The 25995-nt window shown below is 36.7% G+C and overlaps 5 protein-coding genes across 9 annotated transcripts; 1 reads left to right on the forward strand and 4 right to left on the reverse strand.

Moving 5' to 3' along the window:
* Positions 1-7916, forward strand: LOC121235240 (ribosomal RNA small subunit methyltransferase, chloroplastic). The gene is made up of 10 exons (XM_041131566.1): positions 1-306; positions 488-637; positions 1104-1160; positions 1780-1881; positions 3237-3332; positions 3437-3521; positions 5538-5590; positions 6645-6728; positions 7222-7332; positions 7449-7916. The coding sequence occupies exons 1-10, from the start codon at positions 22-24 to the stop codon at positions 7512-7514; spliced, it is 1089 nt and encodes a 362-aa protein (XP_040987500.1). The 5' UTR covers positions 1-21; the 3' UTR covers positions 7515-7916.
* Positions 7917-8012: 96 nt separating this feature from the next.
* On the reverse strand, positions 8013-9088 carry LOC121235250. Its single transcript, XM_041131577.1, has one exon. It carries the CDS (start codon positions 8909-8911, stop codon positions 8363-8365), a length of 549 nt encoding a protein of 182 aa, XP_040987511.1. The 5' UTR covers positions 8912-9088; the 3' UTR covers positions 8013-8362.
* A 963-nt stretch (positions 9089-10051) lies between these two features.
* LOC121241248 (protein-ribulosamine 3-kinase, chloroplastic) lies at positions 10052-13794 on the reverse strand. Of its 2 annotated transcripts, none has more exons than XM_041138948.1 (9): positions 13519-13794; positions 13101-13254; positions 12851-12941; positions 12651-12725; positions 12472-12560; positions 12199-12317; positions 11310-11450; positions 10571-10647; positions 10052-10253 (listed from the first exon to the last, which is right to left on the reverse strand). In XM_041138948.1, exons 1-9 carry the CDS (start codon positions 13613-13615, stop codon positions 10212-10214), a joined length of 885 nt encoding a protein of 294 aa, XP_040994882.1. In that variant the 5' UTR covers positions 13616-13794; the 3' UTR covers positions 10052-10211. The 2 variants fall into 2 exon arrangements, with proteins under 2 accessions (XP_040994882.1, XP_040994872.1); XM_041138938.1 differs by having other exon boundaries at positions 10052-10237; positions 13519-13793.
* Positions 13795-15763: 1969 nt separating this feature from the next.
* Positions 15764-18290, reverse strand: LOC121240632 (RING-H2 finger protein ATL80-like). Of its 2 annotated transcripts, XM_041138129.1 has the most exons (4): positions 17549-18290; positions 17403-17454; positions 16572-16672; positions 15764-16383 (listed from the first exon to the last, which is right to left on the reverse strand). In XM_041138129.1, exons 2-4 carry the CDS (start codon positions 17436-17438, stop codon positions 16032-16034), a joined length of 489 nt encoding a protein of 162 aa, XP_040994063.1. In that variant the 5' UTR covers positions 17439-17454; positions 17549-18290; the 3' UTR covers positions 15764-16031. The 2 variants fall into 2 exon arrangements, with proteins under 2 accessions (XP_040994063.1, XP_040994056.1); XM_041138122.1 differs by having other exon boundaries at positions 17403-18286.
* Positions 18291-18625: 335 nt separating this feature from the next.
* On the reverse strand, positions 18626-23247 carry LOC121235347 (probable xyloglucan endotransglucosylase/hydrolase protein 27). Of its 3 annotated transcripts, none has more exons than XM_041131702.1 (2): positions 22455-23247; positions 18626-19297 (listed from the first exon to the last, which is right to left on the reverse strand). In XM_041131702.1, exon 1 carries the CDS (start codon positions 23115-23117, stop codon positions 22476-22478), a length of 642 nt encoding a protein of 213 aa, XP_040987636.1. In that variant the 5' UTR covers positions 23118-23247; the 3' UTR covers positions 18626-19297; positions 22455-22475. The 3 variants fall into 3 exon arrangements, with proteins under 3 accessions (XP_040987636.1, XP_040987643.1, XP_040987630.1); XM_041131709.1 differs by lacking the exon at positions 18626-19297 and adding an exon at positions 19576-19762; XM_041131696.1 differs by lacking the exon at positions 18626-19297 and adding an exon at positions 19576-20007.
* Positions 23248-25995: the final 2748 nt, after the last annotated feature.

Genomic DNA, 25995 nt, shown 5'->3' on the forward strand with positions numbered 1-25995 from the left:
TGGAAGAATCATGAAGTAGCTATGTTTACACTTGGAGGCAAAGCAGCGTCACCTGAAGACAGACTCACGAGAGACATGACCACCGCACATCTTTCGCTCCACTCTCTCCCTCCACTATCTCCAAGTGTAATTCTCAAAGCTCCACTCTCGGCACACAATAGCACCTCCGGCGCACGCAGAAGAATCATCACCCCACCGTGCATAGTCTGCTTGAACAGAGGCCAAAGCCGAAGCCCAGACGACTACCATGCCACTCTCAAGGCTCTCAACTCCAAAGGCCGCACCCCAAGGAAATCTCTTGGCCAGGTCCTCCCCATATCCCATCTACTCCACTTTTTACTTTTTCCGACAAAATTTAAACGAATTTCAAGATACTTTAATTTCTCAGTGATTTCGCCTACAATTATGCTTGTCCGGGAACGTAGTTGATTGGTGTTAACTCTCTATTCGAGAAAATTCACAAATGAATGAGTTTCTGTGACTGCAGCATTATATGTTGAATAATGAGATCAATGAGCAGCTTGCGAGAGCGGCCAATGTTGAAGAAGGCGATGTGGTGCTAGAAATTGGGCCCGGGACGGGCTCTTTGACTAACGTTCTCATTAATTCCGGTGCCATTGTTCTTGCCATTGAAAAGGTTTGTTCGTTAGAACCCAATGCTTGCTCTTTAGCTCCACTCATCTACTCTATAAGAAGGAAAGTTGCAAAATTCTGAGCGTACAAGCATGTGCTTGGTTGCACATGCTTTCCTTGGCTTGTATGTTATGCAATTATCATTATCTTAAGCCTAATACGTAAGCAAGCAAGCATGAGAGAAATATGTTTTGCAAGTAACTACAGAAAATCTATTCATTCGGATAGATATACTTCCCTTTGACTCAAGATTGACCTTTCGGTCTGATATAGCACACTTGTTAGTGAAAAGGTTAAAATATAATGCTATTCCGAAAAGGTGTGACTTTTGATAAGAGTATTGTTTGTGAAAAAAATGTGAGGGTGATGTAATGAGAAATTCGTTTTCTTCTATATTGATTCCATAGACTGACTTCAATTCTTTTTATTGATTCCATAGACTTACTTTGTACATTTTTCATGATCTTCAGGATCCCCACATGGCTGCTATTGTGAGCGAAAGATTTGCAAGCACTGACAGGTTGAAGGTAAAGTATGACTTTGGTGATGGCTAAAGCTGTAAATAGTATTGATATATTCTCACTGGTTTCTCCTGGCAGAGACGCACTTTCTTTTTGCTCCAGAGCATTACAATAATTTGACTCAATTAACTCGAATGGTAACAATTTTAATGCATCTCACAGTTTGCACTATGGGAAGTGCTTTTGGACTATAATGGCTAAACAAAATTGAAGAAAGCACGAGAACAATGTTCTTTCACCTCTTTCATTCTACAGCAAGTCTCTCCCAAAATACTTTTTAAAGAATAATTTTTCTGCAAGTTAGAAGTTATAAATTGAAGTTTGGTATTAGTTTCCCATCCACCATATACTTAAATTGTTACCTTATGCATATGCATCTTGGAAAAACGAGAGAATGTTGTGTATTATAGTTGTGTATGCAATTAATGTAGCTGAAAACGTTTTTGTTGACAGAACTTAAGCAGTGTCAGGTAGGAATTAATGATTTACAATCGTCAATGAATGACTCTAGATGGCTACATGAAGAATTAATCATTTACAATCTTCCGTGTCCGGTAGAAAGGTGTTTCCTTATTGTCAATTATATGTTGTCGATGATGTTGACTGCTATAATTGAACTGTGTAGGTTTTGAAGGAAGACTTTGTGAAATGTCACATTCGCTCCCATATGTTGTCTTTTTTGGGAAGTATAAAGTCATTGAATCATTCAAAATCAAGATATGCAAAAGTGAGAATCCTACTTTTATGTACACTAGTTACATAATTATGCAATGCACGGGAATAACTAAATATTAAATGAAAAATAATACTTGTAACTAATTTAGCATGACCTTAAGCCATTATGGAATAGATAGAACTTTTAAAAGAGTGTCATTGTCAGTAGCTTGATATCTATAATTTGGTTGAGCACATTGATATTCTCTCATCTTGCTTTCCTTTATTTCTATATAAGTGATGGAGACCTCACAAACTATGCTGAAGTGGAGAGGGACCAAGAATTCTTTATATAATGTGTCAAAATAACCTAACTATCAAGATTCATATCTAACTTATAGGCTCATTAACTTAAAATGCAATGACCTATATACATACATTACTTGCAAAAATAAAAAGGTGTGAGTTGAGAAACCAAAAAGATGTGCTTCGAAAACTTAAACATTACTAACTTTAAATGAAACTTGTTAATTTAATTAGATATATTATTTTACTTTTGAAAACTTTGACTTAATTAAATATATCAGCTAACATTTATTTAATAACGTAATGAGGGAGTAGATGATAATAGGCATGCTTTCAAAATTACATATTGCAGCAGTTTTAATTTTTATTTGATAACATAATAGGGGATTGGATGATGTGGCTGAACTGGAGTAAAGCTTCGTGCTTCCAAAATTATATTTTGTGTGATTTCAACATGATCTTGAATTTTTATTCACTAACATAATAGAGGAGTGGAAATGTGCTGGACAGGAGAAAAGCTCCATGCTTCCAAAGTTCTATACTAAAATTTTATTTCACCAAACCCCAGGCCTTGGACTTGGGGGTATGCTCCCCCTAGGTCTAAGGTTCAAATCCCCTTGGGTGCAAATAATCTCTAGGGGCCATCGGACTAGGGGATTCTTCCCTTAAATTATCCGAGGTGCACTTGTGGGAAACTCCTTACCACGGGCCTGTGCATCCCAGGGATTAGTTGGGACGCTTTTCCCGACACCCGGTGCCAACAAAAAAAAATATATATTTCACCATGATCTTGAACGTGATCTCTAGTTGCTTTTGATTCATTAAAAGAACTGCATTTTCAATACCAAGAGGAAATGGATGCATAACCTGTCTTTTTAGCATAGAATGTTAAATCCATTGCAGTTGTTCAGACTGGATGCACAATTAGTCAATTGCCTGAGTATGTGTCCAAGATGATATGGTGCACTTTTATGTGTGTGTGTGTGTGTGCACGCGCGCATTTTAACCTCTGCTCCATACTTCAAGTAAACACTAAAAAAAGAATACAAGCTTTTTGTTCACATCATATATATAGATATATATATATATATATATCAATCTGTATAAGTTTGTTGTTTGTAGGTTGTCTCCAATATACCCTTTAATATTAGTACAGACGTAGTCAAACTGCTTCTTCCAATGGGTGATATTTTTTCAGAAGTTGTTCTTCTACTCCAGGTTAGTATTCCCTTTTATTTTCCTGTCTAGTATTCGGGTAGGTGTTGCATTTCTCTGATAGTTACTCTAAGAAGGTTTGAGCTCATGATTAGATTTATTTTCAGGAGGAGACAGCAGTGCGCTTGGTGGAATCATCCTTGAGGACATCAGAGTACCGACCGATCAATATCTTTGTCAATTTCTATTCAGGTATCCTTGCGAGACTGTAAACTATGTGGAATGCATATATTAGCTGGCGTTATGCCTTGTTTTAAGAAATTTATAATAAGCTTTTTGATGGTATTGCCACTAAGAATCTATAAGATTCAGATGATACATTTTTGTTTTCTATTGGTAAATTATCTCTCCACCCAGTGGGTAATCTGGGTGGGTACAGTCTGAAATTGTTCCGGTGGGTACAGTCAGGAATATTTTTGATTTGGCTAACATCTTGGGATGTAAGGTAGCTTCTTTACCTTTGAAATATCTTGGATTACCTTTGGGTGCTCCTCCCAAATCACTTTCTATATGGGATGGGTTATTGAGAAGATTGGGAGGCAGCTAGCTGGTTGGAAAAAACTCTATTTGTCAAAAGGGGGAAGAGTTACTTTGATTAAGAGTACTTTGTCTAATCTCCCCACATATTTCCTTTCTCTCTTTCCTTTACCCGTGGGGGTTGCAAAAAAAAATTAGAGGACTTTTCAGAGTTTCTTGTGGGATGGTAATGGGGAGGAAAGAAAATTTAATTTGGTGAGTTGGAATAAGGTTTGTCAACCAGTTTCATGTGGAGGTTTGGGTGTGAGAAAATTAATGCTTTTCAATAAAGCTCTACTTGGGAAATGGCTTTGGAGGGTACCATTTTGAGAGTAATGCATTATGGAGACAAATTGTGGATTTTAAATATGGGAGAATGTGGGGGAGCTGGTGCACAAATGAAGTTAAAGGGGCGTATGGGGTGGGCTTGTGGAAGTCTATGCAGTTAGTATGGGGGGACTTTGTTAAAAACTTAAAATTTAAAGTGGGGGGATGGGGCAAATATTTACTTTTGGCATGATACTTGGTGCGGGGGTTTCAGCTCTTAAGTACATTTATCCTAATTTTTTTAGGATTGCTAGAGATAAAGGGGCTGCTGTGGTTGAGTCTTATAAGATTTCCAGTAACATGCTTCAGTGGAATGTGGATTTCAACAGAGATGTGCAGGATTGGGAAGTGGGTGAGATTTCTTATTTTTTGGGAAGATTATATGAGTTGAAAATTGATCAGAATAGAGAGGACAGCTTGCTGTGGTTGCAAACAAATAACTCCAGATTTACAGTAAAATCATTTTATAAGGCATTAATTAGTCAGGGAGTTAAAGAATATCCCTGGAAATGTATTTGGAGGGCAAAGGTGCCTAGTAAGGTAGCTTTTTCTGTTGGCTGGTGTCTCTTGGGAAAATATTAACCACGGATAATTTGAGGAAGAGAGGTTTATTTGTGGTTGATTGGTGTTTTATGTGTAAGAAGGATGGTGAATCTGTTAACCATCTTTTCTTCACTGTGAGGTGGCAACAATTTTGTGGAATGAGATTTTAGCAAGGGTAGGCATTGCTTGGGTGATGCCTATGCATGTGGTGGATTTTTTGGCTTGCTGGCAAGGTTCAGTGGGATGTAGAGAGAGTGCAGCAGTGTGGAGGATGATTCCCTTATGTTTGTTTTGGTGCTTATGGCATGAAAGAAATGGGATGTGTTTCGAAGGTTGCGAACGTTCTATGGGGGAGTTTAAGGATTTTTTCTTTAGCACCTTAAGTTTTTGGGTGAAGAATCTTGTAAGAGATGAGAATTTTTGTCAAGTTTTTATTTTAGTATTGTTTTTGCTTTAGCTTGTATTTAGGTATACTCACTTGTATACACCCTGTGTACTTGGGCTATGCCTATTAACTTGGAATAAAATCTCTTATTAACTATCAAAAAAAATCTCTGCACCCAGTGGTTATTGAAACATGACCTTACCATAACTGCTTTTCTACTAGAACTGTTTTTTCTACTTGTCTTTCTTCTGGGCAACAATAACTTACACAAGTGAAGCAATCAAAATACAATCTGTAAAAGAGCCTTCAAAGTTTGGTGCTGTAGAATTCTGTCCCTACCACTTACTCAGAATATTTTGCACAATTTTTTTTTATATAGCAAAATATTTTGCACAATTTTAAATATACTTGACATTGGCTTTCTGTACGTTTCTCAGATCCTGAATACAAGCTTAAGGTGCCAAGGACATATTTTTTCCCTCAGCCTAATGTGAGTGATTTATATCCCATATATGCAGATAAATACTTCCAACGACAGCAATGTATTTTTTTTCTTGGAATAAACTTTGACCAACTCCTTGTCAATCTTGGCTTGGTCTCTCCACGTCCTATCATGAACATAAAATGGATTCTGCAGATTTTAACAGATCTATAGATTGTGTACGTAATATGATCAGATAAAGGAGATGTACATAACAAGATATTTCAAGAGAAAATTTTGAAAGATAATTATTAACAGAGGGAAGAAGATTTAGCTATAGTTATTTCCTTCATTGTGGGGAAGACCTAGCAGCAACATAAATTGGTTACAATATAGCTTTTTATAAGTATTTTTTGGCAGTGAGCACAACATTATTTGGTGAAAGTTGTTCCCAAAACATATCCATTTTCTCTTTAAACATCGTCGCCTTTTACATTTTTGGAGGATAGAATCTTTTTTGCCTACCATTTTTGAGGTTTTATAAAGTACCCATGCAGTACCCCTAATTTGTATGCTCTCTCTGGAGCTCCTGCTTTCAAACAAATCAATCAGTTTGTGGCCAGATGGAACGAAAAGCCTTTATTAGAGTACTGGTGAAAACCTATCTTCTCAAATGGTTGGTGTGTGAAGACTTTCGCTTCTCCATGGAGCTGACATCTATTTGTAACATACCTCTTTTTTTAGGAACAATTTGATATGCTTCTACTCATCTCTGTAAATGGCAGAACTTGACTTATCCTTGGTTTTTGGCACTGCGAATCACTAAATTCAAGCCTGCTGGGACACACATCAACCTGACCTTCGCGCATGGAACATCTGACCCCTGGTTGTTAGCAGTTCCATCCCTCTCCGTGGCAGTACTTACTAAAAGATCTTAGGTGTTATTTGGAATACATGCCGGTCAGAGAAGAGTAGGTTGCTTGGTGATAATCGATTGTCACCAAGCACCGATTCTTCTCCTCATCTTATTTGTAATTTATGTGCATTCAGGGACACAAAGAACAAAAAATGCATCACTTTGTGGAATAATGCAGATTAGCCTGATCCTTCTTATGTTCTTTAGGTTGATGCTGCTGTTGTTACATTTAAGTTGAAGCAAGCTGCAGAGTATCCCCAAGTTTCTTCCATAAAGGGCTTCTTCTCAATGGTACTGTCAATTTATATATTATCCTTCTAAAATTTTCATATTTTTATTGTTCCGACAAACTTAACTAGTTTTAGTTCTAGCTATGGATGCACTTTTTTTTGTCTTTTGTTATTGCTGTTACTCTTATTATTTTTTATTCCTAGAAGACCAAAACTTAGAATTATGTTTTATATTACACACTCGTCTTATTTTTATCACAATGTGCTAATGTAGGATTCTCCATCAACAATTAGATCAGCTCTTATATTTTTAAAATAACAAATTCAAAGGTTGATAAATGATGTCACATCATCATCATAACGGGATAGGAATTTGATGAAAATGTAGTATTTATATCATTTTTCTAGAATTTAAGACTTATGCAGCCTTTACCACATGAACCAAGGCCATCTATATTGTTGATTATTCTTTTAACTTCTAGTTATATCAGTTTGAGGACTGCCTCGTTATTTCATTCTGGTAAATAGGTTTTTGCTTTTCTGTGGGAATATAGGTAAATTCTGCCTTCAACGGGAAACGTAAGATGTTACGGAGATCACTCCAGCACATATGCACGTCTCTCGAAATTGAACAAGCTCTGGGAAGATTTGGTCTTCCAGCTACGGTAAGTACTGGGAATTAAAGGAGTTGATAGCTTAGTACTATAGTCATTTTTTTCTCTCCGAAAAGCTCTTTAAGTCGGCAATATCTCTGTTAATTAATCTTCCATGGTTTTTGCAGTCCAGACCAGAGGAGCTTACATTGGATGATTTCGTGAAGCTGCATAACTTGATTGCCAAAGAATAGTGCTTCTGGTTTTTATGAACGGCAACTTAAAAGGCTAAGTCCAACACGGTCTGATAGACCACATTGTGGAAATTGCACCAGAGTTAAAAGGCAAACATGGTCGCAGATGATTAACATCATGTCATCATCCATGGCTGAAAGGTGAATTGGAGATGAAATAGGTTGTGGGCAAGTCTACTTGGATGCACTTTGAGGGCCAAAGCGGCACACTTGTGGCTGAGAAACAGCATTTATGAGCCCCAAAAGTCAAGCTCATGCAATGAATGTAAGTATGGTGTGCACCATTACTCATCGTCCCCTGCAACCGCTGCTTTATTTTTTCCTACTTTTTATCTACCCATCGGATCGTACCATAAGTTGAGTTTGTACATGGAGATGAATATTTATGCACAAGTTTAGAGAGGTCATGATTTTGTAATGGTCTTACGAGAAGAAAACAGGGACATCAAATGGTTTCAAATGAACAATTTCTGTAAACGAACCTCTTAACAAGTGAGATACTCTTAAAAGAATATCAAACAATTTACAAGCAAAAATCCTTAACATTTTGGGTTGGGTTTACTAGAGTGAGTTCAAGAACTTGCTGCTCATTCAACGTGTTCCTGACGTTGTACTATCGAAAGTGACCAATAATTACCATAACCCATTCTCGTCCCTATTTCATTTGAGAAATCAATTGAAATGTAAAACCAGCCCCCATCACACATAAAAAATAAAGGCTGCATTTAATAAGTTAATCCACACTGCCCAAAAATCACTTCTCTAAGGTCTGTTCATAGCATAGGCAATGGAGATTTCCTCTATTCCTGCCCTGTTTTTGCTCTGTTTCTCCAACCTCCTTTGCTCCCTTAGCCATGAAACTGGTAGACAAGGTCCAAAGCCCTCAACCTCGTCGCGTGAGGATCAAAACCCTTCACTCCCACTGCATACCCATCATCGTACAGCCTTCTATCCTCAGCTACCGCCGAAGGCGATAACGATCGCTTCGGCCGCTTATTCCTTATAAAGAAATCCCGCATCTTCTCCTCGACCTTATCAAGCGTGCCCTTCGAATTCTCTCCAGCTTCTTCCACTGCATCATCATCACCATCCATGATCTGCATCGGTTGGGTATCGTTGCCATCGGCGACGGTAGCTGTGGCGGCACCGGTTGCGGAGGAGAGGGAGTTAGCGGCGGCGGCAGGAGGCGGAGGAAAAAGAAGAGGAGGCGGAAGAGGGAGTTGGGTTTTGGAGAGGAAGGCGGAGAGATGGTGGTGAGCTTGGTGGAGGGAAGTGTAGATTTGGAGGAGGTGAGTCGGGTCGGTGGTGGTGTGGAGCTGTTTGGCCATGTGCGTGGCTTGCTCCAGAGAAAGTACCACCTGCTCTACCATTGTTGCTTCCCCTGCCATTTCCTCCATGATTGTTTACCTTTCCCTCTCTCGCTCTCTCTCTCACAAAGTTAAAGTTTTTCGCTTCTCAGTTTTTAGGTTCTTTTCTTTCTAGAACGTTCTCTTCCACAAACAAGACGAGGGTTGGAGACTACAGGGGAACAAAATTGATGTGGGAATTACACGTATGCTGTATGTGCCTATGTGGGTTCGGTTGTGGTAAATCTTCAAACTTCTTTAAAAGTTTGTGGGAGTAGATGTGCTTATGTCGTGGGTTCCAACTTCCCTCACCCTCAGATCAGCCTCGGGAGTTAAAAGTAGGCCAGCCCTGAACCCTGAGGGCTCTTCATCTTTGTAGGGCCGCTGTAGATCAGATTTTTTTCAAGTATTTATCTGAATTTGATGACTTGAAGCGAAGGAGATAATACAGCTTAAAAAATACACACAGCAACAATAGTTACCATAAACATCTATCTCTCTGATCATTTGAATTAGGTAGGTTTAGATAGTAAATTGAGATAAAAGTTAAAAGTTAAATAAAATATTATTAAAATATTATTTTTAATATTATTATTTTTTTGAAAATTAAAAAAATTAAATTATTTATTATATTTTGTATGAAAATTTAAAAAAATTATAATGATGAGATGGGATGAAATATTTTTACCATCCATACAAGACGTTAAATTTTTTTTTTTTTTTCCTTTTCTTTTTCTACAAACCAACAGGGTCTTATATTTAACTAGATGTATTAGGCCATTAGCTTGTCCAGTCCAAGTCTCGGAGCAGTGCTGTACATGTTATATGGACCAATTTATTTCCTTTTTTTTGTAATTGCCAGCAAAATGATGCCCTGGTAAGAGAATATCATATTTCTTTTGTGTAGTGCTTTACCTTTGCAAGAGAACATCACTACTTTTCCTTTCTTCCCAGGGATCACAACATATGAAGAAACTTGAATAGGAAGCCAATCTCTAAAAACAATGTTAACAATTTTTTATGTACCATCAAATTTTCAATGAAGTTGTTCAAATACTTGTTCTTGCAGAGAAAAAGTTATTGACAAAGCAAAGCAGAAAATTGAAGCGAGTACAACTCAACAGAACAGCCCATGAAAATATTAGAGCCCCAGGAAGCAGCAAAATGTACATGCAGGTGGAGTTATCATAGTAATGTAGAATAAACGTGGTTATCATTTTAGACTCGATGCTAAGCATTTAACATCCGGAGATAGTCATCTATTATAGACATTGCCGATGAACGGTAGCTGGAACCGAAGAGATTGTAATGATTTAAATAATGATACAACATATAAAGATCTCTCCTCTTCTCAAAGCCTGGCTGTTTGGGCATCACCTGGAGAAGACACAAGCTATTAACAAAAGACAACTTTTAGATAATATCTACAAGGATATTAAAAGGCTAAATTTGAGAAGGTTTTGATTGTGGAGGGAAAGGATGAGAATACACCAAGCGCAAATCAGCTTGATATTGGGTTAGTCAGTTTTTCTCTAGAAAACAAGGCCAGTTTATTTGGTAAGTAATATATAATTGAATTGAATATATTAATAGAAAGATATAAATTATAATTCAAGTCTTTTAAGCAATTCGCCATGGGGTTACATTTGAACTAAATGCCTATTAAATCTACAAAAATACTTTGAATTGTCTGTTTGAAGATGATAATACCTCAAAATAGGCATTATAGAATGATCCTCCAAAGCCAGCGCACCACGACATTCCAAATTCTGCTTCACTATGTCCATCTATAGCAAAAGTTCAGAGTGTCATCACAAGTGGTGCTTTATGTTTTCAATTTCTATAGCATGCTTCAAGAGGTACTAAACACACTAGTGAATAGAAAAAATTATAATCAGAATAAACTGCAAACAAATACTATCACATCCACTGCAACTTTTATGTGCAACTAGTACAAATCCCAGAAATCTTTGGGGTGTGATTTTAAATTTTATTCTCAATGATAGAGCTGATTACTGTAGTGTCAAATCTCACATTGGTTCATTACTAGGTGGCACTGAGCTTTATAAATAACTCTATGAAGTTATAAGTGTAAACTTGAGTAGTCCTTTTGGAGTATAAACACAGCTACAATTAGCACTTTTCTTCGCTCAATATAAATTTCTTTTGAAAACTTCCCTTTTATCAAAACTACAGAACGTGTATTTCTGGAAATGCCCCCCACCACCTACCTCTACGTTCTCCAAAGAAAATTGCCAGTAAAACATGGAGCTGTGTCCCCAAATTAGAGTATGCCCATCCCCAAATTCCCATTCACAAACATCAGAGACCAAAATTATGAAAAACAAAGCTTCACACAACCATTATCAAATCTTGATTTTCAATGTTGAAGTAACTATTTTTAAACAAGATTATTTGTTCTGGAACCATATTTGGAGTAAAGACTTACAATAACATGCTGGATCAAGTATAACAGGCTCGCCACTTCTGTCAGAACTGATATTTCCACTCCACAGGTCTCCATGTAGCAAGCAAGACTCAATCGCCACATTGTCAAATAGAGGTGCCATACTCTTCACCAGCCTTTGTCCTATCAAGTATGATGAGTAAATATCACATGCCATTAATCATTTTCATTAATGTTTAGCTACAAATATATCAGCAATGACATATATCATATGTTCTTCTTTCACTCTCTTTTTTCTTATGCTTTCTAGGGAGGGAGCGGGGAGGGAATTGTATTTGGTGAAATGCTATCACATATTCAAAAGAGCATTATTATGAAAAGGCAGCCATTCAGGTATTTCAAGTACCAAATTCTGCATCATCAGCTCTTAGGAGGCTAAAAAGCAATAGAGCAACAATCTTTAATTTATACGTAGTGCAAGACTCAGCCTCACATGATACCGCAGTCAGATATCATAATTCAAATTACTTGGAAAGCGCTTACCCAAATAATATATTTACATTTCCAATGGAAATTACATTTATAAGTTTTCAAGATCCTAGACAACAACAACTATTAGTTTCCAGGTGATACATAGGGGAAACTTTAGGATCCTACAAATAACTCACAGTTAGGTTGCACCTATTAATGCAACAGTAAAGCCAAAAAACAGAGGCATGTAAACATTCCGTGGGGGCATCACTTCCAAACAGGAAAAATGTCCCATCATAGTAATGATAAAAACAGAAAATGATGCAAGCCATGTCACATACTCATTTTTTAGTTGAATTCATCGTCTGAACCATGTCTTTAAATCAATTTAGGTGCACGTGTATATCAAGTTATGATTTAAATCTGATGGAAAGAAATATTATTTTAAAGACAATATAACCTTTTTCATAAATGCTTCTATCACCGTACTCGTCTAGTAACAACTTCAACTGGTAGCCCAATCTATGCTCCCCATAAAAATGAATCCAATCTGATGACCAAGTGTTTATCTGTGGAGTACTACAAGGTAGCATATATGATGTATTAAATCTCAATCAGTACAAAGAACTATAAATGTGCCTGGATCTGCATGTGCAGTTGTGTGTGTGCGCGCGCGCAAGAGAGAGAGAGCAGATGATGATGATAATAATCTCAACCATCCAGAATATTGTACCTGCCAATGGTGTTATTTACATCAAAACCAAAGCCTTTCTTCGATTTTCCAGCTTTATGCATTTCAGCAAGTTTCCTCCCTAGAACAGACTGAGAACCAACAAACGGTTAAACTAAAAATCCAGTTTTTTTACAACCTACATCCTATAATTCCTATTCATAAACAATTTCCAGTCACACCTGATTGCCTCTGGAAGAACCAAATTCAATGAATTCCATGATGATGTAGGAACCACCCGTAGGTAGGGATCCAACCTACAATGCTTAACAGCATGCTCAGTTCAGCTTTTCTACTAAATAGGGGAGACCAATGATGCAATAAACAATGGTTTGGGAGCTATAATTCTAGCATAATATATATGAAATATAAACTTACACACCTTGAATGGCCTAGGCACACGGATTGATCCGGTTTCATACATGGCACCTAAACCAAGAGCCTCTGCTTCAAACATAGATGGTCCAATACTCCTGACCAAGTGTTTCAAAATCAAGATTTATTTGTCCCTTTGAGTCTTGACATTGATTTAAGGATTTAAATTGGTATGTTCACGAGTAGTTTCCACAACTCAGAAGATGCCAGATGCAAAATTGGACTGTCTTTATTGACAATTTAACATAAACCTCTACCTGTTTGTTTTCACAAAGAAAGAACCTGCATCCGTTTCATAACGATTAGCAAGATTGATGCAGCCACCGCCTACGGGACTGATTTTTGTTATCTGGGTTGCCTTTCCTTCTGACAAAATCCATTCACGGACTGGATATTCACTCATTACAGCCACTGAAAAATAACTAATACCGATTAATTGAGCCAGCGCAAATAAAACATAGGTTCCAGAAAAAATAAAAAATATAGATTTTCTATGATAACATCAGGCCCATATATAAAAATATAAAACATATATTCACACCAATAAATGATGGCAGTGTCAAGAAATTCATATAGTAAAACCATTACAGCGCAAATTAGTGACGGACAACTAAATTCAGATGAAAACAGTCTCTAAAAAAACAACATTTATTTTCCAGTGATGTTTGTACGTACCGGCAAATGGCTTGTGCTTGGTGGAGTAGAGCCAAGGAAGACGAGGGAGAGGAGGGAAGCAAGAGCCGAGAGAGATGACTCCCACGTGTGCCACCATATCTCTCTCTCTCAAACGCCCTCACTACAAAAAAGCCACCACTGGGTCGGTGGACCGTGGCTCACTGGCTTGCCCATTTCTAGTGGTTACTGGGCTTTTACGTTTTTCGGATTGAGCAGTGACGACTACGAGAAGATAACGATGTGTTTGCACTTTGCAATGGTAGCCGGGCGTCCCCTTAAAAAAACAAGGCTTATTTCAGCAACTGCAAAAAACAACTAACATATAATTTTAGAACGTCGTGGAGTGCTATATGCAGTCGTGTATTCACTTTAAAAAATAAATAAATAACGTTATACAATCTTTCTAAAAATGTAAAATTTATTATTAAAAAAAGTTATTTTTTTCTATGAAAATCTCGTATTTATTTATTTTTTCTAAAGAGATTAATCACTTTACAACTGTAAATATCATTTCTCTTAAAAAAAAATAGTCTTTAAATTTACTTCATTTTTTTAAAAATAAGTAAGCAAAACTTAGGTATCCTAAAATATACAAATCAAATTGTGCAAAAAAACTCTACAGCTTTCTTTAAATACAAACAACATAAAAACTAAAACACTATAATCAATTGTCAAATAATATCCTCTTTTAACTTTACTTATTGTAATAAATAAATATTAAGTAAAAATAGATTAAATATCATTGATATATTGCAAAATGTGACCTTTTTGGATAAAGACATGCCTTCACTTTCAAAGGAATAAGTATTACAAAAAGGAAAATGATAAACCTAGTACCTACTATTAGTTTATAACTATTTTATAACTCTATTTAAAATAAAGGGTATTGATGTAAAGTTGAAATTACTTTTTTAATGAAATGGCACAATTAGATTGGTTGATTTAAAACAAATTGTAAGATAAATAAAAGTTGTGGGTGAACCACTTCCCAATAATTAATTAAGCAATACGAGTATGATGTTTTGTGGTACGTTTGCAATGGAAAACAAGACAACGATGTATTGGTCTCAAAAGAGACCATGCGCATTAAAAGCTAAGTTCTGTGCTGCGGGCGCCCTTCATGGAGGATGTAGAATTGATGGGCATTTTCAGTTTGCAGAGTGCTGAGCAAAAGCATGATTGAGATGTAAACTGAGTGCTGCTTCGCCATTAAGGTTCGTTTAGATGTTAAACTGAACTGAGATGAATTGAATTCTTTATAAATAATAATAAATTAAGATGGTGAAATGAGTTTTGTGAGCTCCACCTAAAATGAGTTTAGATGTGTTTGAATGTTAAGATGAATTTAAATATATTTATGAGAAGTTAAAAAAAGTTATGAATCTGGCATGTAAAGAGATGTTGAGTTAAAAAAAGTTGTGGATCCCACATATAAAGAGGTTTTGAGTTAAGATGAATTCAGTGATTTGAGAGTTGAGTGTTTAGATGTTAGACTTATCTTAAAATTAGACTGAACTAAATTAAGAAAACTAGTTTGTTCATGATCATCATATTTTCATGTTCTTGCTTGACCCATTAAGGTTTATTTCAAAGCACCCATCTAGTCCTCCAATTTGAGTAGGAAAGTCTTAAAATATAATTAAGGCCTTGTTTGAATATAGAAACGGTTTAATTTCATCTTATTTCATCTCATCATTATAACTTTTTTAAATTTCTACACACAATATAATAAACAATTCAACTTTTTCAAATCTCAAAACAATAATAACATTAAAAAATAATATTCTAACAATATTTTATTCAACTTTTATATAAAATCATTTTATCTCATCTCATCTGACTATTCAAACGGAGTCTAAATGATTAGATTTACCTCCCCATCAACTTAAAGTTCTATCTATGACAAATAGTGATCTAACTTGGTATCAAAACAGAGATTCTAAGTTCGGATTTCGACTCTCCACATTTACCCTCAAATGATTAGATTTGTCTCCCATCGACTTGATGCATCATGCATAGCCTCTAAGAACAATCTTAATTTGCAATTCGAACTTGTGAAAAGATCTGATGTGAAAGAAGCCATTTGTGTTGCAATCTCCAAATTGAATCAATCTTTGTTCCCCCAAAAAAGAAAGTCCTGCTACTGTGTAGCAATCTGCGTTCCCCAAACCATCTATGCAGAATTAACTCAGGAAGTTTCTCTTGTTCGTCTTCCATATTATATGTATAATATAAAGTCACGATATACTGAAATTTCATAATTTCAATTAATACAGTGATCGATACCTGAATGAGAATGTCAAATATCAATTAGACTTCATTCTGATCCATAGATTTTTTAGGCCTTTTTTCACAACAATTCCGAATAACTAAGTCTGAGCCATGCAAGAGAGACAGGAAATTTCTGTACATTTAGGAATAAAAGAATCTCCAATTAAAAAAGAAAAAAGGCTTGCCAGATGCAGAGGCATGTATTCATCTGTAGAGCACGGGACATTTAGTAGCTTTCATCCCTATCTTCTTTCTGCTTCTCGAGAAAGTGTTGACTCCGGTTGGTTCACAAGAACAGATTCATTATGCTCTTCAGTACTTACATTTCCTACCGAACGCTCAAGGCCAGGTAGCAGCCACCGCTGGGAGTTGTCCATTGAGTTTGCAGGATCATCTAAAGATCGAGGAATATCAAACAAAGGTGGCCTCATATGTCTTCTTCCAAAAGAGTCTTGTAATGGTAGACGACAGACTGGACAAGTAGACTGTTTTCTGAGCCAAACATCGATGCAAGAGAGATGATAAGTGTGGCCGCATTTTGGCATTATTCGTAAGACCTCTTTCTCTTGATACTCTGCCAAACATATTGAGCACCTGCAGGAGTAAAGGACTAACCTCAAAACTTCGTGAATGAAAAGAACTAAACATCAATTATTACACAGAAACAAGCAGTTCCTAAATGTCAAAAGAGTCAAAAGGAGGAACAACAAATTTCTCTTCCACGAAAGGTGATAAAAGGTATGTCTTATTCAATGACTAGATATTTTGGTGGCTATACTTACTGTGGATCTTCCATAGAACTGAAAGCCTCATTGTCGAACTTCATGGTGGGGATCGCAGCAACCAAAACTGGTTCAAGGCCACTAACCAGAGGAGGCTCCGGCTGTCAGCAAATAGTGCAAATTTATAAAAACAGTGCTCCAAGCTTAACTACAACTACAAATAGACTCACATTGAGAGAAGGATTAAAGCCAGGTGCAATTTTCTTGTATGTTGGTCTGATAAAAGCACCCTATTTGTGAGTGGGAAGAAAACAAATTTAGGCTTTAAGGTTTCTTTAACTAAAAAATGGAAGGAAGAAGAAGAAGAAGAAAAACCATAGTCTGCATGATGTTTGACAGTGCAGGGTAGAAACAACCCGAGGATGCCATCTTTGCAAATAATTACGACAGAAGCATGTCATGTACAAACATGTATGTATGCATGACATATCCCTAAATCTCCTCGAGATTTTGTTTTCATATTTCTCTTTCAGAAAATCTGTTGCCCCTTCGTTTTCAACAACTAGTATTAAATATAATTTTTAAAACTTCATCTTCACCAATCCAATAGCGCAATTGTGTCCGAGCAACCATGAAATTGATATAAGAAACAGAGTGTAGTGAAAATATGGGCATAGCCTTCTATCCCCCAAAATAGAGGCCATGGATTGGAAGAGCAAAGTTATATTTGATCCTAGTCAATCGCATAAGATAAGAATGAAATAAAGGACCACAAAGGATTATCATTATAATAAAACACCCCAAGCAGGACTCAGCACAATCTAGCATGGATTTACAAATAGAGACAAATACTCCCAAAAAAAACACAGCATGGAGAATTTTAGAAGGTACCTGTTCAAGATCAGTCCTTGATTCAATCTCGAACATGGGACGTTGTTCGGCCCTGCGGAGCCTCCCACAGATTATTCTTGTGCAGACAAATACAATAAATGTTCCACTCATGCCAAAACCTATAATAGTAGTGACCAAATTCATACCTCCACCCAGCATCTCCAACTTCCCTACTTCGTACACTTAATTCTCAGGAAACAAAATACACCCACAGATCCAAAGCAAAAAACAAGACGAAGAAACAAGAAAAACATGAACACCAGCAGGTTCAACAGCCAAAACTAGATGAGAAAGTAATAGTACTCAAAAAAAGATATCCCACAGATGATGGAAACCAAAACCAAAGAGAAGAATCAGATTGACGAAGACCCAGATAATGATTTTTCAAGAAAGAGTAAGTTTTCAGAGCAAGATTGGGAGAGATCAATTACAAAAAGAGAAAAAAAAAAAAAAAAAAAAAAACTGAACTTCATAGAATCCCAATTGCTTGAAGTGGACTCAGAGACTAGAGAAGACTTGGGGCCATAAACGAACGAGTTGGGAATGCCAAGAGTCAATACTGAAATGAGCGAAGGAAGAAGACTGTTTCTTTTCCAGCCCTTTGGAAACGTATTCGTGGGGTTCACAAGTCACAACATGAAGGGACCCCACAGAATTAAGAAGAGGCATTAGATCAAACGGCTGAGGATGGTTGCCAGTTTTGGCGGCAAAGGAACTCAACGGTAAAAAGCAGTAGATTTAGCTGAGATTCCAAGGGAGTTGAAAAAAGTGTTCGCTTTTATCTTGGTGTAGAGAATCTCAGGGCCCGTCTGCTTTTTTTTCTGCGGTTCCGGCTGTTTCTCAACCTTGCCTCTTCTGGATAAGACCGGGAGTTGGGTGTAAAACACCAGTTTGGAATTTTTGTGAGTTTGTTTAATATGCTTGCTTTATAAAAAGAAATAAAAAAAAATAGTTTATAAATTAACATAATTTGATAGATTTCATTTAAGGTATGCCAAGTTATAATCAATCCTTCTCTTTAGAAAAAATGTCAGATCTATAAAAAGAATTATAAAAAATTATCTTAATTGATGTAGTTTGATGTGATATATTAAACTGCAACACTTTCTATTGTATAATAGATTTAACGAACCACATCAAGTCATAACAAATTTTAATTCTTTTGGTGGAATAGATATATTATTTCTATTGTATAGTAGATTCGACGTAGCACATTAAACTACATCAATTTTTTTTAAGTATTTTTATAATTCTTTTTATGGAATAAATAATGTTGGAAAAAGATACATAAATATTTTTCTTTTCTAATTAAAGGGAAAGTTGACAGGGTGTATTTGTTGAATAAAAGTCCTTATTTGCCAAAACAAATAGATAGATGGATTCCTTGTCCTTCTTTAATCTCTTTATACTCGGCAGCCGGGAAGAGGAAGACTTGGAAGTCTGACAAGGTATGTTCCATTCTTACAGAAAGCAAAAGCACATGTTCCATGATTCAGAATGAGTCAAGAAGAGAGATGAGAATTAGACCAAGAATCAACCATTTTCTAAGAGAACTGGCTTTGGTATCTTGACTCCCAATCTGCTCAAATCAAAAGTAGGGACTAATACATTTGTGGTTCTTGTTATGTATGCACTTGGTGAATCCTTCATACTACTCAGTCTATTTTTATTAGTAATTTTTCCATGATTACTAATAACCTTTTCTTCTTTCTTTTGTTGTCAATGTCATTAAGATAGACTTGAGAAGAGAGATTTTTTTTTTTTTTAATTTATTTATGACAAGGAACCACCCTACTATAGAGCTCTTAGAACTCACCCATAGAACCTAAATTCCCGAGAAAGACTAGCACAACAACCCACCACCATGGCCTTCTACTTAAATTGCAATTTGATTCCATGGAAAATCGAACCTGTGACATCAGACACGTGCATACAAGTTCGCCCTTACCACTTGGGCTAACCACGGGTGGGTGACTTGAGAAGAGAGAAAAGCAGTAGTAACTTATATTTGATGATAATTTATTGCTGTTTACAACATGAAGTTGCAAGTTCTTGTAGTTTGGAAATAAAATAAAATGCTATCAGAATTCAATTTGGCTCATCTCTATGTTATTATGAACAATTATCCAAAAAAATATTATTAAGAATAATATGCACATTCTTGGCAGACAAGTAAAAGATAATAAATAATTTTTCTATCATTTAATACTATATCAATAGAGGATGGAAGAGCGGTGGTTAAAAAGATGATGAATAACATTTCTCTTTACATATATATCAGGAGTTAAATCCCTGGCATCATTTCGAATACAAAACTATCTTCGTAACTCAGGCAATGTACACCATAGCAAAACTAGGATCTAAAAATTTGAAAGTTTCTATTAAAAGGGTATCAAGATTTCCATATGCAAGAAGAAAGTAAATTTACGGAGCAAAGTGCCAACAAAAAATTGCCAGCAAACGTTGGGGATGTACTATGAAAGTTAGAAAGGGCAAGAGACTAGCACTGTATTGATTTCATTGACCAATTTTTAGCTATTTGAATATTCCATCCACCAAGTATGCATCTGTATACTGTACTTCCCATAGCATTTCAACACACAATCTGGAAGTTTCATATGCAGAAATTAGGCCACCAACTAATACTACTTATCAAAAAGGATATCAACTGATATTGAAATAAGATAATTTGTTCAAATCCTAATATGAACTACTTGTACCAAGATCATTCTGTGTCGTTTGTCCACATCATGGAAACATCTTGGCTTCAATTTGATGCTATTAAGAGACAAAGGACTTATTTTTATCTCATTTAAAACATAATTGATGCTTATTCATCTAAATACAACAGAGCGTCGGAGATTTAGAATCCAAACCTAAATGATGTTATAGTCTTGGCATGGCAAAAAGGTATCAGCATGTGCTTTAAGTTTTAAGCGTACATGACCAAAACAGCATGCAAATCATAGAAAGTAGGTTATATAATGAACCTCCCAAATGTATATGGCAATGAAGTAGCATGTAATCAAGGGGGAAATAACACAACAATGAGAGACAACAACAACAACGGCAACCAATTTAGTACAGAACTCACAGCATAAATTGTGAAGTTAAAAACTGAAATAGAATCACTTATTTTCTTTAAGAGATTAAAATCTCATGCTGCACCAGGCAGGGGTGATTCAGACAAAGCTTAACTCTGTATGTCATAACACTCAACTTGGGAAACCTGTGTCAACAAAGTTGATGTAAGTGAAACCACATCTATACCGAAACTAACCTGTGCATAGTTCTGAGGATATGTTTTTTTTTAACTTCACGTGTAACATCAAATTGAACCATTACATATAAAGCATTTCTTCACGTGTATACCACTACAATTAAGCAAGCATTTCTTGGGTAAACGGTAAACCATGTATACAGGTATCTAAGGGAATGGTCAAGAGGCAACCACAAATGCCGGTGGATTCAATGTGAACAAGACAGTGGTAAGCCCTATGAAAATACATAACCATTATGAGTACTCTTTTAAATGAAATTCCTCTGTCTATGGTTCAAAGCATTTCTAACTCCGATTTCTCTAAAACCATTACATATAAAGCATTTGTGCAATCTGGAGTGTAGAATGCTCCTTTAAATCTGTGAGGATCTGTGTATAGTTAAGAGGGTCAACAATCCAATCAAGGAATCATTTTTTTAAGTGTCTCAACTAACAAATATTGCACGGATTGCTTAAATTCTCAATCGTAATTGCAACATGAAGCTTGATATGATGATTACGTACAGAACCAGATCATAATCTGATACCAAACTCAACAATCAAGAAACTTTTATTGCTCAGATTGCTTAAATTCTCAATTGTAATTGCAACATGAAGCTTGATATGATGATTAAAAGAGGATATATACAACATGAAATCCAAATCAGGTCTCAGAAATTTTAAATTATACATGATCTGATAAATTGTTAAGACAGTTATAGGTATAAATATCAGTACAAACATTTACATCATCAAAACCAAGCACAAAACGAATGTTCTACAACATAATTCCATATATCGAATACAACAATTTTTCAAAGTAGATGGGTGGTTTGGGTTCAAAACTCACTTCAACTTATCTCAACTCATCTCATCTTATCATTACAACTTTCTCAAATTCCAACACAAAATATAATAAACAATACAACATTTTCAAATTCCAAAACAATAATAATATTAAAAAATAATATTCTAACAATATTTTATTCTACTATTCACAAACCATCTCAACTCGTCTCTGAATCCAAACCACCTATGTATCTTAGTTACACTTTCACGGACCATTTAGGGCTCGTTTGGATAGAGAAACTATCTCATCTCATCTCATCTAATCTAATCATTACAACTTTCTCAAACTTCTACACAAAATATAATAAACAATTCAACATTTTCAAATTCCAAAACAATAATAATATTAAAAAATAATATTCTAACAATATTTTATTCAACTCATCTAAAACCATTTTATCTCATCCCATCTCACTATCCAAACAATATTGTTCGATCAGAAATCATGCTTTTGGCTCCAAGTTGCATTATGCCACTCAATAAGTCTACTTGAAACGATTTTTACGGTCACCTAAATAGAGGCTAGTCCAACATCACCAATTCAATAGAACTCTGAACAAAAGAGCAAATATACTTTCACATTAACAGACCATTTTATCGCTTTCCATTCATCCGTGTTTAAGGGAGCAAGATTATAATACTTCTCTCAACCAACCGGAATTACTAGAATCTCTGAAACAAAAGTTGGAAACAAAAAGGCATCAACAGTTATTGTCACGAATAATATGAGTACAACTTTTAAAGACTCCCAACTCAAACAATCCAACATCCAATTTAGCTTAATCAACCTCATGGACACAGATTATTCAATACAACCAAATATGACAACAACAATAACCGACCAAGAAAGCAATCCCACAATCCTGTAGCAATCCAAAAACAAACCAAAAGCCCAATCAAATGAAAACAAAAGGGCTAATCAAAAACATCTATCAAACACCCACCTCATGTACCAATAACCCAGATCAGAAATCAGAAGAGCACTCTCGTGCAGTCTCAGCCGGCACCCGAATATCCTTATAGACGCAAACATAGGGTGCATCACACCCCACGTACTTCCCTGTCCACCTCCCCTCATCAATGTAGCTCGCATCCCAAACGGAAGCATACAAAAACATGGGCTTCTCAGGAAAACCCTCACCGTCCCTCTTCTCCTCCCTCCTCACCGACTTCCCATCAATGAGCCACTCGATCTCGTTGGGACCCCACTTGATCACATACTCGTGGAACCCATCAGAGCAGTCGAAACCCAATTGGTGAATGCTCTCCCTGTTGCCAGTGCCGGTAGTGTAATAGTTAGTTTGCACAATTGTCCTGTCCTTCCCCAAGAACTCGAAGTCGATCTCGTCCTGCGACTTGTCACCCTCAAGGGAGGAGAGGTAAATGTTGAAGTTAAGACCGCTGGTGTTACCTTTGGGGCACTGAATGAGGGCGCTGAAGGTGCCGTAGAGGTACCTCGTGGTGGTGCGCCACCTAGCACCGCCGCGGTGGTCGAAGGTGAGGGTAATGGTATTGGAATCGGGGCAATGGGAGCAGGCTTCTGGGGTATAATCTATGGCGATTTGCTTGAGGGGTTGGGTTTCCGGGTGAAGAGCAGGGTCAGCCATTGGTGTTGCAAGAGAGAGAGAGAGAGACTGAGACGAAGGCACACAAACGGAGAGAAAAGCACAGTGATAGAAGTGTGATTGTTTAATCACGAAATCTGTGGTATGCAGTGCTATAGACAGCAGTGCTAACGTGTTGATAATACCTTGTTGAGAAGTCTCTGACGTGCAGAAATTCTGCAGACAGCAGTGTTGTTGGATCTTATTCTACGGTGCATTAAAATTTAGAGCGGTGCTACTTGCCGCCGCATATGACCGCTCACTGTGCCGTCCAGATAAATTTTTATTTTTTTATTTTTTTGTTTTTTATTTTAAATATATTTAAATATTTTAAAAAAATAAAAAAATATAAATCATTAAAAAAAATTTAAATACATAAACGGTCAAAATGAAAAAAAAAATTGAAAAAGCATAATAGCATTATTCTAAAATTTAATATTCTCCAGAAATATGCCCATCAGCGTGCATATTTATTTATAATTATATAATCCTATTTTATCTTAAAATGGACAACAGTTAAAAGATTATGCTAACTATGGTGATTTTAAACAAAAATATCCCCTGTCGAACTAAAGATTTTCTTCTAGGCTTTTCCCGCTCTGGAGAACCCTTTGAGGTGAAGCAGTTACGTCTTCTTCCTCTATTGAGGAAGGAAGGTTCTCTTTGCTTGCGAGTGCAGGCTTAGCAGTGTAACGGAGGAAATGGAGGAAGTATGGAAGAGATTGAAGCTGAATGATGAGGAGGATTGTTCGATTGAGATTGGGGAAGGTGTACGTGGTTCGACGGAACTGAAGGGCGAAAGAAGTTTGGTTGGGAAGATAATCTCTGAGTGCGAAATCGGAAAGGAAGTTGCTCGATCTATGATGGAAAAAGTCTGGAAGGTTGGTAAGCCCCTTGAATTTCAAGAAATTGGAGGTAATTGCTTTGTGATTACCTTTATTAATCGACGAGATAAGTGGAAGGTACTTGATGGCTGTCCATGGTTGTTTGATAGTTACCTTTTTGTGTTGCTTGATTTTAATGGTGGATTGCAACCAAGCTTGTTTGATTTTGACCATGCATATCTATGGGTACAAATGTTAAATCTACCATTGAGTTATATGAATAAACAGATGGGGGAATTGATTGGGAGTTCGATGGGGAAGGTTAGTGAAGTTGATGTACAGGAGGATGGTTCGGCGTAGGGGAAATGCTTGAGGGTGAAGGTGGAGTGTGATCCGAGAAGACCTGTAGCCAGAGGTAGGACCATCGCTGTGGATGGAAGGAAAATTTGGGTACCTTTTCAGTATGAAAAATTACCTAGATTATGCTTTAGTTGTGGAAGAATTGTCCATGGTAAGGATGGTTGTAAAGAGAGTGAGGGGAGTGTAGGTCAGTATGGTGTTTGGCTTCGAACTCTTCCTTAAAATAGAAAAGGTGCAGTCAAGGTGGAGGAGCAAAAAGGGAGAGGAAGAGGAGAGGAGATGGGTGATTGTTCAGATCCTTCTCATGGAGTCGATGAAGAAGTAAGGAGAGGGAAGGCTCAAGAGGAAGGGAGGGTTGAGGAGGCATCTGAGGAGGGAAAATGAGTGGATGATATGCGTTCTTAGGTGTGTGAAAATCTGGAGTTGCTTGTGAAACCTCAAGAAATAGTGACTATACCTCCAATATGTGTGGGGAATGATGATTAAGAGGTGAATGAGCTGCAGAAGAACAATTTGTTGAATGGGAAGTTAAGCTCCAATGAAGTTGAACAAAACCAGGATTGCACAAGATCTTCACGATGGAAGAGAAGGGCTAGAACTAAGCCTGAGTCAGGTAAGTCTTCTAGCATAAATTTTGGGGTCAATAGAGGCACTGAGTGTGTGGGGGATGGTGATGATATGCGTGTGGAAGGAAAGAAAATGAAAAGTTATGATATTATGGTCTGTGATGATGGACTATGGGTGGTGGTTGCTGTGCAGCACCACCTGGCATTATGAATACCATATGTTGGAACTGTCGAAGGCTTGAGAACCCTCAGACAGTTCAGGATCTTTGCCTTTTGGTAAAGAATAAGAGGCCCAAAATTGTGTTTCTCATTGAAACACATATTAAAGCTACTGTTGTTGAAAATTTAAAAAGGAGGTTGGGGATGGAAGGGTGTTTGGCTATTAATCCACTAGGAAGAAAATGTGGTTTAGCTTTGTTTTGGGAGGTGGAAAATGATGTAGTGATAAAGAGTTACTCACAGTGGCATATTAGTGCCACTGTTACAGCTGGGGATAATGGAAGCTGGTGTTTTACTGGATTCTATGGACATCCAGATGCAAGTAAGAGGTGGCAATCGTGGGAGCTTCTTAAACAGTTGAATCCACTTGATGAAAGGGCATGATGTGTAGCTAGCAATTTCAATGAATTATTATTACAAAATGAGAAATGGGGAGGTAATAGAAGAGAGGAGAAATTGATTTCGGGTTTTAGAAAAGCTTTAGAAGTGAACAAACTGGTGGATTTGGGAATGAGTGGTAACATTTTTACATGGAGTAACAAACACTCAGACCACACTTTTACAAAGGAAAGACTGGACAGATTTGTTGTTAACAGTGAATAGATTAATATGTTTGGGAAGGCTAAAGTGGAAGGGCTCACAGCAAGTAGTTCAGACCATGTTCCAATTATGTTGTATGTGAGGCAAGATAAGAGATTTGGTTCAAGACAATATTCTTTTAAGTTTGAGGCAAGTTGGATAAGAGGGGATGAATGTGAAGAAGTAATCAAAACAGCTTGGGTTGACACTACTCAGTGTACCAGAGAATCTATTGTGAGTGTTCAGAAAATGTTGAGAGTGTGTGATGGCAAGTTGAGCAGTACTTTTCGAAGAAGGGATGGAGAGAGATGTCAGGATATTGAATTATTGAAC

Source organism: Juglans microcarpa x Juglans regia, chromosome 1D, assembly GCF_004785595.1.
Source record: "Juglans microcarpa x Juglans regia isolate MS1-56 chromosome 1D, Jm3101_v1.0, whole genome shotgun sequence".
Lineage (NCBI taxonomy): Eukaryota > Viridiplantae > Streptophyta > Magnoliopsida > Fagales > Juglandaceae > Juglans > Juglans microcarpa x Juglans regia.